Source organism: Aulonocara stuartgranti (genome assembly GCF_965226115.1).
Source record: "Aulonocara stuartgranti genome assembly, chromosome: 19".
Lineage (NCBI taxonomy): Eukaryota > Metazoa > Chordata > Actinopteri > Cichliformes > Cichlidae > Aulonocara > Aulonocara stuartgranti.
In genome coordinates this window covers 2,076,661-2,093,803 of record NC_138955.1, presented here as the reverse complement: position 1 = coordinate 2,093,803, position 17,143 = coordinate 2,076,661, and the positions used below count along the sequence as shown (strand labels likewise).

Sequence of the window (17,143 nt, the reverse complement as noted above, 5' to 3'; positions counted from 1 at the left end):
CACGACCAGGATGAAAACTGCAGTGTTCCTCCTGCATCCGAGGTTCGACTAACGGACGGACTCTCCTCTCCAGCACACTAGCATAGACTTTCCCAGGGAGGCTGAGGAGGGTGATTCCCCTGTAGTTGGAACACACCCTCCGGTCCCCTTTCTTAAAGATGGGGACCACCACCCCGGTCTGCCAGTCCAGGGGTACTGCCCCTGATCTCCACGCAACATTGTAGAGGCGCGTCAACCAAGACAGCCCTACAACATCCAGAGCCTTCAGGAACTCGGGGCAGACCTTATTCACCCTAGGGGCCCTGCCACCAAGGAGTTGTTTAACTGCCTCAGTGACCTCGCCCCCAGAGATTGGTCGCCTGACGGTTTGCCAGAATCTCTTCCAGGCAGTCTGAAAGTCTTTTTACATGGCCTCTCCGAACTCCTCCCACACCGAGTTTTTGCTTCAGCCATTCCGCTTGGCATGTCGGTACCTATCAGCTGCTTCCAGAGTCCCACAGGCTAACCAAGCCCGGTAGGACTCCTTGTCCAGCTTTCCCTCTTCAAAGAGGGAAGTGATAGATGTTATTAATGTGTAGGTGCCACAATTACTTTCCAGATACATGAGATCTATATCTGCTGATCTCTTTGAGAGAATTCAAAGAATTTGTCCAAATCACAGCTGAAGGAACCCTCGTCAGTGTTAGGTTCAGTTTTTTTTATATAATAAAATGTCACAACAACAATTGCTTCAAGGTACTTTATATTGTAAGGTAAAGACCACCACGATAATAAGAGAAACTCCAACAATCATATGACCCCCCTAAGACAACAATGCTTTGCATAAACTACATGAATTAAATATACCGTTAGCATTAGAGAATGCTTAAAAGTTGCTAAACATTATACACTTAGCATATGAGAAACAAAAATGCAACCCAAGTTTTTTTTAGTTGAGACCGAATCCATTGTGCTGATTAAAGAAACAATCTTTTTTTTTTTTTTTGCTACATTAGTGTCAAGATTTTCTAATTTTCTGTTTCTATTCTGAATAAACCACCAGGATGTTCAAAACCTTCTGCATTTGATCATTTTTCACATATAAAAATTCCCCAGTGACTTTTTACATTTTTAATCCTTTCTTCATTTTGAAAACAATTGATCAGTGTGACCAGGTTGTAGCATTGCTTTCAGTATGAAGAGGCTGGATGGTATACAGATACCTGCAGTGTTTTGTTCTGTAAGAACAATGAAAAGTAAAGTAGTGAGAATGAACTGCATAGCTTTCAGAGAGGACTTTGAACTATGAGTTTATTAATAGCTATAACTGAGTAAACCATTAAGAGGAAGCTGGGGTATAAACAGACAAAACAGTAAAACATTGGGGCAGTAATGTAGAACAGTATGTCTCTATAGAAGATTATAAACAATATACCGAAGCACTGTCCGATAAATTAATACAGTGTATAAATGTTAACTGAAAGATTTGTTAGGTTATAATTTATTAAATATTTACCAAAATCTGTGTTTCATATGCAAGCTTGGTACCTCTACCCCAGAGGCCTGGGAGACTGAGGGACTGATTTAATTTTAAAAACATCTGTGAAAACATTACAGAGATGCTTCATGGAATATTACATTAAAATGTACTTTAATCATGAAAAACAAGGACTTTTTAAACTGAAATGAAGGTTAGCTTAATGTTAAGTAACACATCCCATTTTCTCTTTTCACACTGATTAAACCAAGTTGGCACGTTTCCATAAACACTGAACATTTGGGTGTAGCACTGCCTTCAACTTTTATCAGTCATCATAAACCAACATAAAATTTAGATTTTGTTCCAAAAAAGGCTTTTAGTATTTGTATAGTAGTTTAAAAATATGAACAGCTCCCTCATTTAATGTGATTACACAATGAAATACACAATGCGCTTGTTAAGATATTTACCAGTGAAAGAGAGAGAGAGGAATTGGTAAATTCTTAAAGTTACAGATTTAGGGGTCTTCACCCAGGACTTGGTCAACAATTGAATGACTCTATAAAATATCTACATATATATATCTATAAAAGAGTCTTTGGATGCGCTAGTGAAGCTCTGAGGTGTGCTGGATTTGTCAATAGAAATAAGTCATCTGACTGGCAGAGAGAATGTCGAGACTCAGGAGGACAGTTCATCCTTAATCTTATTCAGCTCGTTTTAGAACTGAAGAAGCTTCTTGGATGAGAGGTGAAATGTCTTCATGAAAAACGTCCACGCGCTTTCTTTCCAAGCTCTTTGGAACAGACAGCTTATTGTAAGTATCTTCTAAACAGCTTTGCACTGATAAATGTTTCTGTAGATTAATGTAGAAATACATTAAAGCATCATAGTCAAGAGAACAGAGGAAAGCACTGCCCTCTGCTGGGAGCAAGTGAAAACACTTTTACTGACGGTTGGATCAACATCCTGAGTTTGGTGCCAAACGCATCATTAAATAGGGAACAAGATCATCGAGTGAGGGCACACTGATAACAACCACCTAGCATTTACGTTGTGCACAGCACAGCTCTCTTCATTAGTCATTATTGTCTATTCTGTAAAATAGTCAGATGTCTATTCATATTAATGTAAAGAATTCACCTGCTTGCTGCTACTACTGCACATTCACCCAGTGTATATACTATATATATATATATTAGGGGTGCAACAATACACAAAATTCACGGTTCGGTTCGGTTCGATACTTTGGTGTCACGGTTCGATATTTTTTCGATACAAAAAAAATGTTCATGCCTTTTTAATTTGTCATTTATTAAATTTTCACGGCACATTCCGCACCACATCTCTGTGCGTTCATCATTTGTTTGAAGCCAGCTCGCCTCCTGCAACTACTTTTCCGAGAATACGTGCTTCTTTTGTGGTTCGGACTCCTTCTGACATTACTTTGGAGGTGGAGGAACATCACAGTAATTGCTTAAAGGAGCTTCTTCGACATCTTTAAGAGTTCTAAACAAATGTCTGTCCTCCTCCTGAAAATCTTATGTACGCAAACGCGCGTTGCAACTTCTTATCTTGTGCCCGTTTTTTATTTTGACAGCGAATGCGCACCTGCGGACCACTTATGTGCAGCCCTGGTTATTTCACTTGTCATATTGCAGCCACAGAAATTCTTTTGTCCATGAAACCGTAAAGCTGCACTTTCTTTTTGCCTTATAGTCTGATTTGTCATAACTTTTCCGTTTTGTGGTAAGCTTTTCTTTGGCTGTCACTTCTTCACCCTGACCTGTCTTACTTGGCTCAGCAGAACTAAAATATTGTGGCGAGCTCAGACAAGGAGGAGACGGAGGTATCGTTTGGTCTCGCTTCCCGTGAGCTAGCCAGGGAGCACAGCCGTTTATTGACATCTACAGAAGAACACTGCCGCTAGCTAACTGCTCAGCGCGGCAACAGCACAGCAACAACAACAACAACACACAGGGCGCCCTCTGACCCCGGAAGGACACACCGTCGCAGCGAGAGGGCGTCACCCGTCACTATGGCAACATAAACAAAACATAACTGTACAAACAGAACCCCGAACAGCCCTGACCCGCTACAATATATATCCTGCTGCTTTTACACATGCACTCACATAACGCTCAGCGATTCTCTGCGCGATCAACCTCTCATATGTTTAAGCTGCGGGAGATTTCACTTGTCATGTTTGCATAGTAAGCTAACGATTGATAAGACGATGTCAGAGGAATTGGTGCGCAAATTATCATCACTGACCAATACACAGTTCGCGCGATTGCAAAGTGAAAGCAAAAAACAAGCGCAAATTCAAACGCGATTTCAATATGTCACATATTAGCAGTGGCTCACCGATGCCAATGACATAATTACCCAGCTACATTTCCGAAAGAATGCAAAACCATTGACATATATTTTTCCTTCCTACGATAGCCCGACGGGCAGGGAAGAGATAGATTTTGGTAGCCCGACTGGAAAAATCGCTAGCCCCGGGACGGGCAGGCGATTTTGCGAGCCCTGTATCTGATTGAGGAATCACTCATCTTTGGAAAAGAGAGTTTATTACAGAGAAATGGCTCTTTCCAAAATAAAAGCTATACTATACGCTTCTTCTGGGCTATATTCTCAGCAGCATATTAAACATATCAGGTCCCCATAAGGAGAATCATGTGCTAACGGCTGTCTAAATGACTCGGGTAAAGTTTGTAGCATACGTGCTTGTTGTTTTTGTCTGCTTCCACTTGTCTTTGCACTAGGATGATGTCGGTGTAAATGTGCAGTCATATTTGTTGTGTTCCCACTAGTGCTGTCAGCGTAAATCTCGTTGAAATGACGTTGGCAAATCTCCGTTAACGAGCTACCACGGATCGCCCGTGCATGGGGCTGGACGGCCAACACGTTAACGAGCTAACTGCGCTAACACACTAGCTCCCACCCATGTAATTGAGCTTTGCGTGGCACATCCAACATACTGTTTTACTTTAGTCCATGACGCGCTTACCTTCAGGGTCATACCTCACATGAAAACCAAAATAATTCCAAACGCCAGATCTGAATGAGGGTGGGGGAGGTTCAATTTGCCATGTTGCAAGGAGAGCTTAACTTCTGTCTCGCTAGCTTGCCCTGCGCTCAGTGAATCTGCGTTCGACTACTCCGCCTAGGCTGCACTGTCGAGCGCAGATCCACTGAGCGCTCAACACAGACAGCATCGTCAGAAGGAAAGTTGATAAAATAATTTAAAAATTTATTTTGTATTGTTCGATACATATGGGTACCGAACCGAAAGCACTGTATCGAACGGTTCAATATCGATAGGAGTATCGTTGCACCCCTAATATATATATATATATATATATATATATATATATATATATATATATATATATAAAATGTTCTTCCTCTTACCCCCCCCCCATTTTGCACATGTCAAGGAGCGTGTCAGGCTACATTTCACTGTGTGTTATACTTGTATAACTATGCATGTGACAAATAAAGAACCTTGAACCTTCATGATGCTAATATGTATTCATATAGAGATAATAGCTTTATTTTATAGTATAAAAAATAAAATCATCACTGTTTAAGACAATATTAACATTTTAATGAGCAGAATAAAGTATAAGGTGAAGAAAAGTCAGAGTGTAATATCTCCATATGAGGCTCTCAGTAAGCTAATATGCCTAGTAGACATATTCATATACATGAATGCATTTTAAGGGCATGAATAAAGAATAAACCATACAGTGAAACAGTGATCCTCTTTAGAAATGTTTAATTTTACAGGACAGAATGATTATATTAAAAATTAAAAATAACAGCTGCTGTTGTGAAGCAGAGGCTCCGCTGGTGGGCTTTGGAGGTGACGAGGATCTTCGACTTGTTCCTGACCAGGAGTGGGCATTCCACCCTTTTCCTGCTGAGGACTGCTCCGGGTTACACCTCAGACCGTCAAATATATGAATGTTATTAGATGGATTTTAATTTTGTTCTTATGTAACTGCCATAAATTTTCAACAATGGCTTTAAAAAGAGGTAAGGAGGATGGCACACACATCTTCTTGATAAAAGAGTGAATCAAATCCACCATTAAAATTACAACCAGTAGTCAATATCAGTCACATGCATATCTGGCAAGACACTTTGCTGTGTCGACACAACTCACTGCTGATTAATTCTTAATCACTGAATTCCAGTTCAAACTTTTATCAGAGCTGTGACTAGAATGGAACCGGACATTCAACTTCTCACCGGGCAGATGCAGGCCCACAGTTCACACTGATGAACATACAGTACATAGGTAAGCTCACTTTTGCGACTTGAATAAGTTATTCTGAGTATAAACAAATATAATCATAATAAAATCTACTGGGATAAAATCCATCTCCACAACCATACTGGTATTGAAATGTTTTGTGCTGTGTAGGTGCTGTATCGCTTAGTTCGGTTTCTCAGCCTGCTTGCTTTGTGGTTTTCAGAGGGAAGTTGATGAGAGAGAGCAAACAGTGGTGTCTACTAGGCTACCCTACTGGAACCTACAAAACTGGATTATAAGGAAAGAACACAAGAACTTTGAGAGACTGCTCATATGAGTCATTTAAGAGATTCTGCTCTGACAACTGAAGCTTAAGATTGCGCACGGCACAACAGAAACTTTCTTTCTGTGAAGAACCCAGAGAGGGTTATTTGATTATTTATTGATGTCATAAATAGTGTTATTAAGTATTTCCTAAGTTAATTTTTTCTATTAAGAACCCAGAGAGGGTTATTTGATCTCGGAAAGGGTTATTAATATTTGGTTATGTGTGGCTTTCTGGAAAACAATAAATGTTTACATTTTGGCAAACCTGCGATTGTCACACTTTTTCTGTTACAAACTGACCCTGGCCCCCCATCAGAGAAGGGAAAAGTTCTGTCGCCCTCACTGGAAAAAGTTTGGGGACCCCTGGTATACACAGTTGAATAGTGGAATTGTAAAGCGCTTTGAGGGTCTCGAAAAGCGCTATATAAATGCAATCCATTATTATTATTATTATAAAGAAAAAACATATTATAAACAACTGTTTATTTTATATACCACCTACATTTTATATAGGTGTTGTACTGTATTACATACAGATATTTGTGTTATAGTAGCATGTACATATGTAAAATTGTATTACAGATGTTTTAGCTCATGGATTTTGGTGCTTTTTCACAAATCCATTTCATTTGGGTGTCACATCTAACATCGTTCCAGCTCTTGAAGAAGTTTGCTTTAGGATACAGCGCTGCACAGTCCTCATTGTTGACATCATTTGGCTCTCCATCGTTCCAGTACCTGAAGCAAATGGCAGGTTACTCTACAGGGAAAGTATTTGCTTTTATTTAACCCACATTGCTCATCTTTTATTGACATTCATGTTAATTCATAATGACAAGAATCATGTTAATAAGACACCATTTTCTAAATATACAACACACTGCTGATTTACCCAAGATTCACAGTGTGCAACATATTTCACTCTCACCCCTCAGTAAGGAATGTTCCATCCCACCATTTCCAAGTGCCATCCTCATGGACATCACTCAGTCCAATCCAGAAAGCCTTTGGGGATTTTGGATTTGGCTGAGGCATCATCCCAGAGGCATCTTCATAATAATCTGAGTAGTCGTGTATCATGGAGTGGTCTATATAACTCATGTAATGTTGAAAGGTGGGTTGGTCACTGAATAGGTCGCCAGTCTGTAGCGGGGCATCTTGATGATTCATCAGGTAATTTACTGTCAAGTTCTAACAATTAAATAAATCAATAAATAGACAAATATCTGCATGAACACTGCTGCACAGAAATATTAACAAACCTCTTCATCTTGGCTGTCTATGATTATAAGATCTCCTCCCTGCAGCTGACAGAAATCTCTGGATTCCTTCCATGTTTTGAATTCATTTGACTTCAAGGGGAAGTAGTAACATACAGAGTTCATTAAAATCCATCCTGCAGGACAGTGTTTGCAGCCATCGCCTGTTTCCAAAAGAAAATACCACCATTATAGAAAATTATGAAACAAGTCATTATGCTTTTACAATTTTATCATATACAGAAACAATGAAACCGGTCTTACTAAGCATTGATAAGCGTGTTCTCATGGCTTCAATTTCCTTTGTAACTTTTTCCATCTGACTTTTATAGTCATTGCTTCGTTTTGTCTGGTGTTCAAGCTCCCAGTTGGTTTGTGTCTGACGGCTCATCTCACTGTCCAGCTGCTTGCTGGCATCCTTCATGGTTTCCACTGCAGTCTTGTAAGTATCCTGGAGGTTGATGAGCTCTTTGCTGATGCGTTCGGTATCATCGAGCGTGAGGTGAGAATCTGTGAGTTTGTTATCTGCAATTGTTGAAGACTGTTACTTTTCTTATTCTTAAGTAACAATATTATAAATCAGGTGGTTTGACAACATTGTACATCATCAGTTTTATTTAGAAACGTTAATCATTATGTGAATCAGTAAGAGGCTGACAGCAAATTAATCAGAAACCATTTTGATAGTGAGTTGTTTTTAAGTCCTTTAGAACAAAATGGCTACCCTTATCACAAGGGAGCTCCTCGTGTTTGATTTGGCAGCAGTCCTACATTATGTTGTTATTCTTCGTGGATCATCCCACTTCCCCATAGGGAAAGCATCTCTCTGGCTGGTACTGATCCAGGAAATGTCTGCGTGCTAGCCAATTGTATTACAACCACTGCACTAAGGAGCCACTCTGACAAGTTAAACTTAAAATTTGTTGCTTTCTTTACAGTTTAATATTTTTTAGTTTTGGGCCTATTGGCAAGCGTTGATAACCATTTGCTAAATTGCAAAAGAAAAATGCAAGAAATGATTTGATAATGAAAACATTTCTGTGCACTATAACTCATAATGACTTACAGTGGATCCCCAGGCCAACATTCAGTATCAGAAGAACAGCAGCAAGAAGCGCCAGGCACACTGCAGCCAGTCTGTGGCGTCTCCCAGGACTCATAGTGAACATGGACACTAAACAGGCAGAACATTATGAATTTTCAGCTTAAACGCAGGTAACACACTTAACTTGGATGAAGAATTAAAAGATTAAAATGTGGCCCATTTTAGAACTTATATTAAAATTACTGATATTACTTATAATATTACTGTTCACTGGTAGTTCAATTTAACAATGAGAAAAATCCTGTTAGAGCATGTAAACCTTACACGTAGTTGTCTCAGATCATCATGTCCTGTCATTATATCTTAACTCTGTAAAACCTACTTCAATCAAAAGAATCAGAAACCTGACTATGGGAGTGCAATGAATAAAAATTTGAATTATTATACCTTGTATCCTGTTAGACTGATGGTAAGGAGGATACTCTTCCTCGTGCAAATCGTCTTCATAGACAAGTGTCTGAAAACCACCATTTGTCTCCTCCATTCTCACTGTTCAGTCTAAATCAGTCATATGTCAGTGCATTTAAGCAACAGTCTGTCACAGATTGCAACAAATACTGCTGAGGTCATCAACAATCAGTTCCAGTGGAATCTGCTGTCTGTAAAAACAAAGAGGGAAGTGATAGATGTTATTAATGTGTGGGTTCCACAATTACTTTCCAGATACACGGGATGTGCATCTGCTGATCTCTTTGAGAGAATTCAAAGAATTTGTCCAAATCACAGCTGAAGGAACCCTCATCAGTGTTCAGTTGAATTTTATTTATATAATCAAATGTCACAAGAACAGTAGTTTCAAGGCACTTTATATTGTAAGCTATAGACCGCACAATAATAAGAGAAACTCCAACTATCATACAAGCCCCTGTGAGCAAGGGCTTTAATTTGCAAGGACCAATAATTTGCAGTACTGCTTGCTATTTTTTTCATGATTGCTGGTTTCTGATGTGTTAGGTTACAAATTACTTAGGAGCCAATCGAAGCTCAAACTTTTAATTTAAGCTGTCAAGTTAGCTCACTTATAAAAAACAACTTATTTAATATTTTCTGCTGAAAATCTAATGTGAATGCTGAAAGATTTTTGATATATGAGATGATATGTTTTTGTGAGAAAATATCAGCCAAAATATCAACTATAGTTTTTGGTTAAGCTTTTACCATATATCATGATGTGGGACAGCAAACGAAATACATTAGAGCAAATAGCAGTACCAAACACTGAATATGATACTGATTTTTTTTTTTTAAGAAAAAGAAAGAAAGCAAAAATTTGAGTTGACAGGCATCAAAATCAAGAAGGTTTTGGTCTCAAATGATGTTGTCAGCACTGTATGGAAGCCCGTTTCCGCCACTAAAAAAAAAAAAAAAAGGATCCATAACTCAAAATTTCGAGTTATTTTCTCGAAATTTCGAGTTATTTTCTCGAAATTTCGACATATTAACTCAAAATTTTGAGAAAAGCAACTCGAAATTTCGAGTTAGCGCTGCCAATCAGTAATCTACATGAATGACGTCATTTCCATGTTACCCGGAAGCTGAACCCCTCAGCTACAAATGCTACAGCTAAGCTACCGGTATTACATCCAGTAGTGAATGCACAGATTGCTGAGTGTTTTCAGCCTGGCTTCACAAATGATGAAATCCCTGTGTTATTAGCTGAATCACATGGTGTTACTATCAGCAAACATACTTTAATTTGTTGGGATCCGTTTTTGAGTGCGCGGTCCTGCGCCATATGCTTCCGGGTAACAAGAAAGCGACCTCATTCACGTATATTTTTGATTGGCAGAGCTAACTCAAAATTTTGAGAAAAGTAACTCGAAATTTCGAGTTATATTTCTCGAAATTTCGAGTTATATTTTTCGAAATTTCGAGAAAATAACTCGAAATTTCGAGTTATGGATACTAGCTTTTTTTTTTTTTTTAGTGGCGGAAACGGGCTTCCATAGCACTGAGCTGAATGCATCACTCGAAAAAAAAAAAACAATGATCAAAATCATCTATAGGTAGATTTTTAAGTTTGAAAGTGTTTAAAAGTTATTTTAAAACACACTGTGGGGGCCGTGTTTGAAGCAGATTTAGTCTGGCCCAGATATTTTTGGGGCACACAGATGTAGTAAAATTGCATGTCAATATAATAATGGATTGGATTTATATAGCGCTTTTCAAGGCACCCAAAGCGCTTTACAACACCACTATTCATTCACGCTCACATTCATACACTGGTGGAGGCAAGCTACAGTTATGAGAGTGAGGAGAGGGAGAGTGTTTTTGTAACCCATATCAACTACTCCCTGTCACATGACCCACGTCAGCTGATTTGAGGTCCCTCTCCTGATTGGCTCCTTCCACGTCGCGGCAACTCTGAAAACCGGCTGTGGAGGGATACTTCCGGGTTCGACTCCTGCTGTGGCTGTGAGCTTATGGCATTTAGAACGGTGTTGGAAAACAAAGCGTTTTCTCCCCTCAATTCATCTATGAACTCATTTCACCTCAGCGGTAAGTGTCCTTAATATCTTTCAACCTTTGGTTGTCAGTAACCAGCCGATCGTTTTCGCGATTAAAAAATGACTTTGTGCGGCGGCGTTCCCACCGCGTGCAGAACTCCGGTTCAAAAACCGCTGTTTTTGAACACTTTTATTTACTTAAGCATTTTAATGAGCTTACTTTGAAACAAAGTGCGATTGAATGATTATTGTTATGTGTTGCCTTGAATTCGGCTATGCTGTCTGTTAGACAGTTGTTTTTCTTTATTGTTGTTTTTGTATTGTTTGTAGCGAACGCTACTGGAATGTATAGATTAAGCTACGTAGCCAAGATGATTAATAATTTAACTGTTGATGATGATGATGATGATGATGATGATGATGATTCATGATTTGCATTGTTACACAGACTTGCAGAAAAATATATTTGTTTACCGGTAAACTGAATCGAACTTGATGTGCTAATGGACATTTTTCTGACCTACAGGTCAGGTTTTTTTTCCCCCCTTTGAATTGATCTTCTTCATATTGAAGTGGTGAGCCGGTAGGACCATTCTTTGTTTTCCCCTCTTTTCCCCCACTTAGCCGTCTTTGGATTACGGACATATTTCCCCATTGTATGAAGCTGGACCCTAAGGAGGAATACCTTGAAAGTGAACTTTAAAAAGAAAAGGACCAAAAAGGACTCTTAGCAAAAGGACTCTTGCACAGAAAAATCACAGCATTGATTTATTATTTAATTGTGGGCATTTATGTGGTGTGTGGTATTAATTATTTTGTTCCATTTCCCCTGTCCCCCATTTATTCAATATATTTTTGGTACAAGATATTGCAGTCTTTGGTCTCATCATTCACACCATCTAGGCTCCATAAAGAACTATTTCTTCTGCGCGTCAGTCAGTAAACTCATCCATTGAAATAAACTAGTCCTTAAATAACTTTGCGTTACATTTTACTCTTTGATTTTTTTCAGTGTTACATTTAGATTGTTACTTTACTTTCTAGTATTTTTGAGCTCTCACAACTTCACAAGTACAGATGTTAGTCACATAGATTTTAAAGCCTTAAAAACACATTTAATCAATTAACAATTTAAAAGTGCAACCAAATCAAATTTTGATCAATTCGCATTGTTCCAAATATATTATATTTTCAGTATCAAACCTTCACCAGTTTTAAGTCTCTGGCATAGATTAAGAGAAACAAGCACCAGTACTGGGTGTCATGTCTGTTTTGCACCAATTAACAGGAGAAAACTTCAATAAGTGCGTTTTGGTTAAATTAAAATTCACCAAATAAACGTACAATATTGGTTTTCAGATGATCTGAAACAAGAAGTTCCGTGTTTGAGCATTTTAAAAAAAAAAAGTCTTCTGCGAACAATAAAAACCTGAGCACAAGTGTTAAAATCAGAGGCGATTTTAGCCCATTTTTGGGGGTGCTTCAGCACAAATGAATCAAAGCACCCCCAAAGATTTCTTACTTTTTTGACAATATTTGCTGTTTGTGTGACACACTACTAAAAATATAAAAAGCATACAGTACTTGGTTGGACGTAACACTTTAGCAATAAAATTATAGATTAAAAAAAAGGAGCCACATTCAGGTAAACGTGTAAAATCAAGAATAATGTCGAATCAGTGTTTCAATATTTATATATTTTATTACATGTTCATGTGGTTTGGTTATTTGCCTTTTGGTTGAAAGTACACTGAGAGAGGACTTTTTGTTAGCGATCTTAATAGTATTTTTTTTATATTAATTTAATTTTTCATCTAATTGAATACAATCTATTTGTGTATGATTGTCAGTCCGAAGAGGGAGAGAGGAAAGAGGGAACGTGAGGAGAAAGTACAAGGTCAGGAAGAACCAGGTAAGAAAACAGACAGGGAGCAGTGACAGGCACAACAGAAACTGAAAAAAACCTGATTTTACTCATATAACATTATAATTGATCAGGGAGATTAAAATTAATGATATATTTTTATGTGGTTCAGCCACAACTCTGCTAAAACCTCAGCCAGTAATAGGTCGGCCAACTTTTGGACCGTCCAGTTGTCTGTATGACTGCCGCAGTACGTGCATCACATTTGTGCAATCAGAAGGTGCCAAACAGCCCTGGTGGAGTGAGGAGCTGTAAAGAGAAGCAGATGCTCTGTTTCTAAAAATGTTTTAAGCTTGTTTCAAAGATTCTGTACAGCAGCTTTAAATGTTTTCCAAAAGCACACAGACACTTATCAGTGTTTCTCAAACTTTTTACAGTGTTGACCACCTGATAAAATGTCAAGCTCTCCTAAGGACCACTATGAAAGCATGAAACTCATAAATCTTACAACACGAAATTAGTATCTGCAGTAAAGATTTTTTTCATGCATTGTATACATGCTACCACAGGCAGAGTTGCCTCCATTTTTATATTCTTTTTTTTTTAATATTTTGTAATAATTTATTCTGTTTTTGGAGTGTTTTTTATGTATCTGTATTATATTATACAAACACATTAAAAGTGAATCTCTGTCCAAAAAATGCACTCAGTTTACTTCTTACTCACTATGAGCATCATTCATTATTCTCCCAGTAATTAAGGTTAGGATGTTTTTTCCTTTTTTATTCCAATCCATTCTTCTTTTGCAGCATTTAAATAACCTTTATCAGATTTGATGGTTTTGTTACAGACTTTTCAAAAAAGTGTTTTGCTTTTCTTTCACAAATGTGGGATTAAATTGTTAAAATGTACAAAACAGTGATGTCATGTTTTATGATGAGGACCCAGGCAGAGAGACTTGATGAATTTAAGAATCTTATGATTTAATAAAGAAATTTGCAGACTTGCACAGAGATGGTAAAATTATGATGACTGATAACGGAGACGAAGACAACAGACGACGAGGACAGGGAGGATGCAGGGACCGAAAGAGACAGGGAAGAAGTCTCATTGTGACGAGTAAAGTGTATCTTGGCTGGCTGGGCAGCTCTCTGGGTGCTCAACACCCCCAAAGCTCTGATCCTAGAATTGCCCCTGGTTAAAATACAGTTAAAAGATACAGGTCAAAATTCATTTTAAAAATCCAAACACAAGTCTTCAATGTATTTATTAATGTTCAAACCTGCACTGTAATATACTCTGCAAGACTAGAGGACATAGCAACAACTGCTATAGTACAATCAGGATCATCTGAAGTAATTGCTTGAGCAGTAGAGTTTATCTTAACCTCTTAAGACCTGAACTCTTTAATGGCATGCATTTTTGATTTCTCTTTGCTATTTTGGCTGATTGGGACCTGATGAATGTAAAAACAAAGAATTACGTGATTTTTTTTATTTATTTTTTCCTGAGAAAAATGAGATCCACATATGAGGACATCCCCTTTAAATTTCGATAAAACAGTGGCAGTATAATGTCCTCGTAAGTGGATATCAGGCCCTTGTAGAGCAAAATGTAGTATTTTGTTCTAGACAACCCAAAATGTGATGTCCACATATGTGGACACCAGGTCCTAGGAGGTTGATGGCGTTTCACATATCCAGTGTAAGTTATGCCAGTTGCATCTTCCATCAAAACGAGTCTTCCAGGGATTAAAGATGGAGGAAACTGCAACCCCGCAATCCTCTCCGTGGGTTCCCTGGTCATTGGGTTCGCCATCCATCCAGTACCTGAGAAAAATTCTAATTCATTTAAAAATATGTTTAATGAATTATCAAACAAGAAAAATATTGTTTCAGCTCTCACCGTTGCTCGACCTCTGTGACATTATTAATCCAAACCCATCTGTTCTCAGTCTCTATGTCAGTGATACCGATCCAGAATCCGCTTTGCCACCACTGATCACTGGTTTTCATATTTTGGATGTTGCTACTGATAAATTTCTGTGTAACCAAAAAGAAAAAAAAATCAGTATATTTGAATATTTATTTAGCTTCAATTTTGTCTAAGCTCAGTCTTTCCTTTTATGATGCTGGATTTTATAAGTAATGAATTATAATGCATTTGTTGGCACTCTGCCTTCTGTAGAGCAGCAAAACCCATTTTGTTCTACATCTGTGTTCTTCTCCTGATGTATCGTAGGGTGAATCTACCTCAGTTTGTGCCTAAATTTCTAAACCTTCCCAGTCAGCATTACTTTGTGTTCATTGCTAATACAGTACTGCTAACATGATTAGCCTGTTTGATTGCTGTTAGTAACAGAATGAACTATTGGTTTTCCTATCATGCTTGCTGGCTGTTTGTAGTGTGATGATCTTGTAACAACGATGATGCAAATAAATAATAAAAACATCATATACTTAAAATAAGGTGTGACTGTTTGGAATAATAAAGTTCTTAAGTCTTCATTTTAGCAAAGTTCAAATCCATGTTAATGACTTTCTGTCAAGCTGTTAACTTGTGTTGTTTAGTTACTTTTTGTCAATTTTCCTCTCTTGCTTATTTTCAACCCACCTGCTCTTCCTGGTTATCGATCACAACCAGGTCAGAGCCACGACTAACACAGTCCTCTCTGCTCTCATGCCAGTTCTTTTTGACAGTAGAGGACTCGGTGTAGGAGAAGAAATAGCAGGACGAGTTGAAAAGAGCCCAACCAGGGAGGCATCCGCCACAAGATCCCTCTGAGAGAAACAAAGGATATCTCATCTTCTCAAGTTAACACAAGAAAACATAAATAAGGATAAAAGTTTCTCACCTAAAGCTGATACATTGGACTTCAGGTTTGCCTTCTCCACTTGCAGTGCTTGCATCTGTTTCTGATAACCATCATTGACGGTCTTCAGCTGCTCAATTTTCACCTTTACTTCTTTGTGGTTGTTGATCGCGCTCTCTAACGCCTTCTTGGCCTCCTCTTCAGCTTCGATCACATCGCTGTGGTTGCTTCGGAGATAGTCGAGCTCATTGAAGAGCTGTGTTACAGCTGGGTTGGAAATGTGCAAGGAGCCCTCTTTGACTTTGGCACCTGAAAATGTTTGTGTCAAAATATCAATAGTTGAATCACATTTCAAAGTACTGGAAAATAATCTTGACACAGTTTTATTTAGAAGGAACTAAAATAGTTTTTTAATCAACAAACTAGAACATTTTCTATTTAAAAGATGTGTTACTGCTTGTGTTAACATGATTACTCTAAAATCTTATAGTGAAAGTGTGTTATCAGCAGTTTATCAGTAAGTTTCCAAATTAAAAAAAGTGGGAAACGAAACTTAATGTGAATTTTCACACTCACAGTTAACTCCAATAACAACAGCCGTTATCAACAGCACAGCGTTCAGCAATCCAAGGAACGGTATAATCGGTGGGTACTTTGTTGATCCACCTTTAGTAAATAAACATAAAAATATTGTAATGTTTCAATGTTTGGCAGAAAACACAATTGACTTACATTTTCCTTCTTAGCTTCTTCTGCTTTGTAGGCATGCTTGAACAAGTGAACTGTATTTCCTCACAGCTGCAATGAGTTTGCGGTCAAGCCACAAACCAGCTACATTAGAAAACACATCTTATTTACTGTAGCTATATTTAGGTTTATCTGACCTCATACAAATACAACTTCATATGCAAGCATCCTACAAAAGCACACAGGTTTAGCAAATATTTAAGAATGATTTCAACTAATGTTCTTCCACTAAAATAGGCAACACTGACTTCAGGAAACTACCTGGAAAAAAAAGATGAAATGGAAAGAAAAGAGGAGAAAAAGTGATGGCTAAACGAGTCACTGTGGAAGAAACTCGTACCTTGCCTAAATATACCATTGGACGGTGTGTCATTGTTCTCGTTTGGCCTTCTCTGTGGATTATCCATGACTGCAGTGTTGGTTGTAATGCCTACTGATCTGTCTGACTTCTCTTTTATAGCCTCAAAAAACTGACTTTGAATACGTAATGCTTGCTGTGGGTGTATCAGTTCTGCCTTGAATTCTGGGCCATTGACATCTGTTCGTGTTTCTGTGAAAACCAGTAATTTGATTTAGGATGGAGGTCGGCAGCCACATGTGGCTCTTTCGTCCTCAGCTGTGGCTCCCTCAAGTTTTGGGCGGAAAAAATAAAAGTAAGAAAAATTTGCATGTTACAGGGATAGCCTGCTTTAAGAAAACAGTCTGATGGTAATGTATTCCGTGCCACAGGTTGAATGTTGTGGGGAAAACAGAGACGGCCTCTCTGTGCACAAGTGAGTGCGAGTTACATCTGCAGCACGAAGTTTAAAGAGTGAGAAAAGTATGTTTATAGTTGGAGCTACTGCAGCCAAAAGAG

At 38.2% G+C, this 17,143-nt stretch overlaps 2 protein-coding genes across 3 annotated transcripts; both read right to left on the bottom strand.

The window, feature by feature from the left end:
• Nucleotides 1–6,638: 6,638 nt before the first annotated feature.
• Nucleotides 6,639–8,949, bottom strand: LOC309695616 (uncharacterized protein). Its single transcript, XM_082516355.1, has 6 exons — nt 8,805–8,949; nt 8,379–8,486; nt 7,577–7,837; nt 7,316–7,476; nt 6,982–7,244; nt 6,639–6,791 (listed from the first exon to the last, which is right to left on the bottom strand). The coding sequence occupies exons 1-6, from the start codon at nt 8,899–8,901 to the stop codon at nt 6,641–6,643; spliced, it is 1,041 nt and encodes a 346-aa protein (XP_082372481.1). The 5' UTR covers nt 8,902–8,949; the 3' UTR covers nt 6,639–6,640.
• A 4,741-nt stretch (nt 8,950–13,690) lies between these two features.
• On the bottom strand, nt 13,691–17,143 carry LOC309695619 (hepatic lectin-like). 2 transcript variants are annotated; one of them, XM_082516358.1, is made up of 6 exons: nt 16,628–17,143; nt 16,117–16,206; nt 15,583–15,849; nt 15,342–15,508; nt 14,634–14,770; nt 13,691–14,557 (listed from the first exon to the last, which is right to left on the bottom strand). In XM_082516358.1, the coding sequence occupies exons 1-6, from the start codon at nt 16,692–16,694 to the stop codon at nt 14,401–14,403; spliced, it is 885 nt and encodes a 294-aa protein (XP_082372484.1). In that variant the 5' UTR covers nt 16,695–17,143; the 3' UTR covers nt 13,691–14,400. The 2 variants fall into 2 exon arrangements, with proteins under 2 accessions (XP_082372484.1, XP_082372485.1); XM_082516359.1 differs by having other exon boundaries at nt 16,643–17,143.

Excerpts from the sequence above, each read along its gene's own strand:
- LOC309695616 (XM_082516355.1), bottom strand. The coding sequence starts at position 8,901 with ATGGAGGAGACAAATGGTGGTTTTCAGACACTTGTCTATGAAGACGAT. Across the intron at positions 7,477-7,576 it reads AACACGCTTATCAATGCTTA|GCGATGGCTGCAAACACTGT; the intron begins GTAAGACCGGTT and ends TTTTGGAAACAG. Across the intron at positions 6,792-6,981 it reads GGAACATTCCTTACTGAGGG|GTACTGGAACGATGGAGAGC; the intron begins GTGAGAGTGAAA and ends CATTTGCTTCAG.
- LOC309695619 (XM_082516358.1), bottom strand. The coding sequence starts at position 16,694 with ATGGATAATCCACAGAGAAGGCCAAACGAGAACAATGACACACCGTCC. Across the intron at positions 16,207-16,627 it reads CAATGGTATATTTAGGCAAG|GTGGATCAACAAAGTACCCA; the intron begins GTACGAGTTTCT and ends TATTTACTAAAG. Across the intron at positions 14,558-14,633 it reads GTCACAGAGGTCGAGCAACG|GTACTGGATGGATGGCGAAC; the intron begins GTGAGAGCTGAA and ends AATTTTTCTCAG.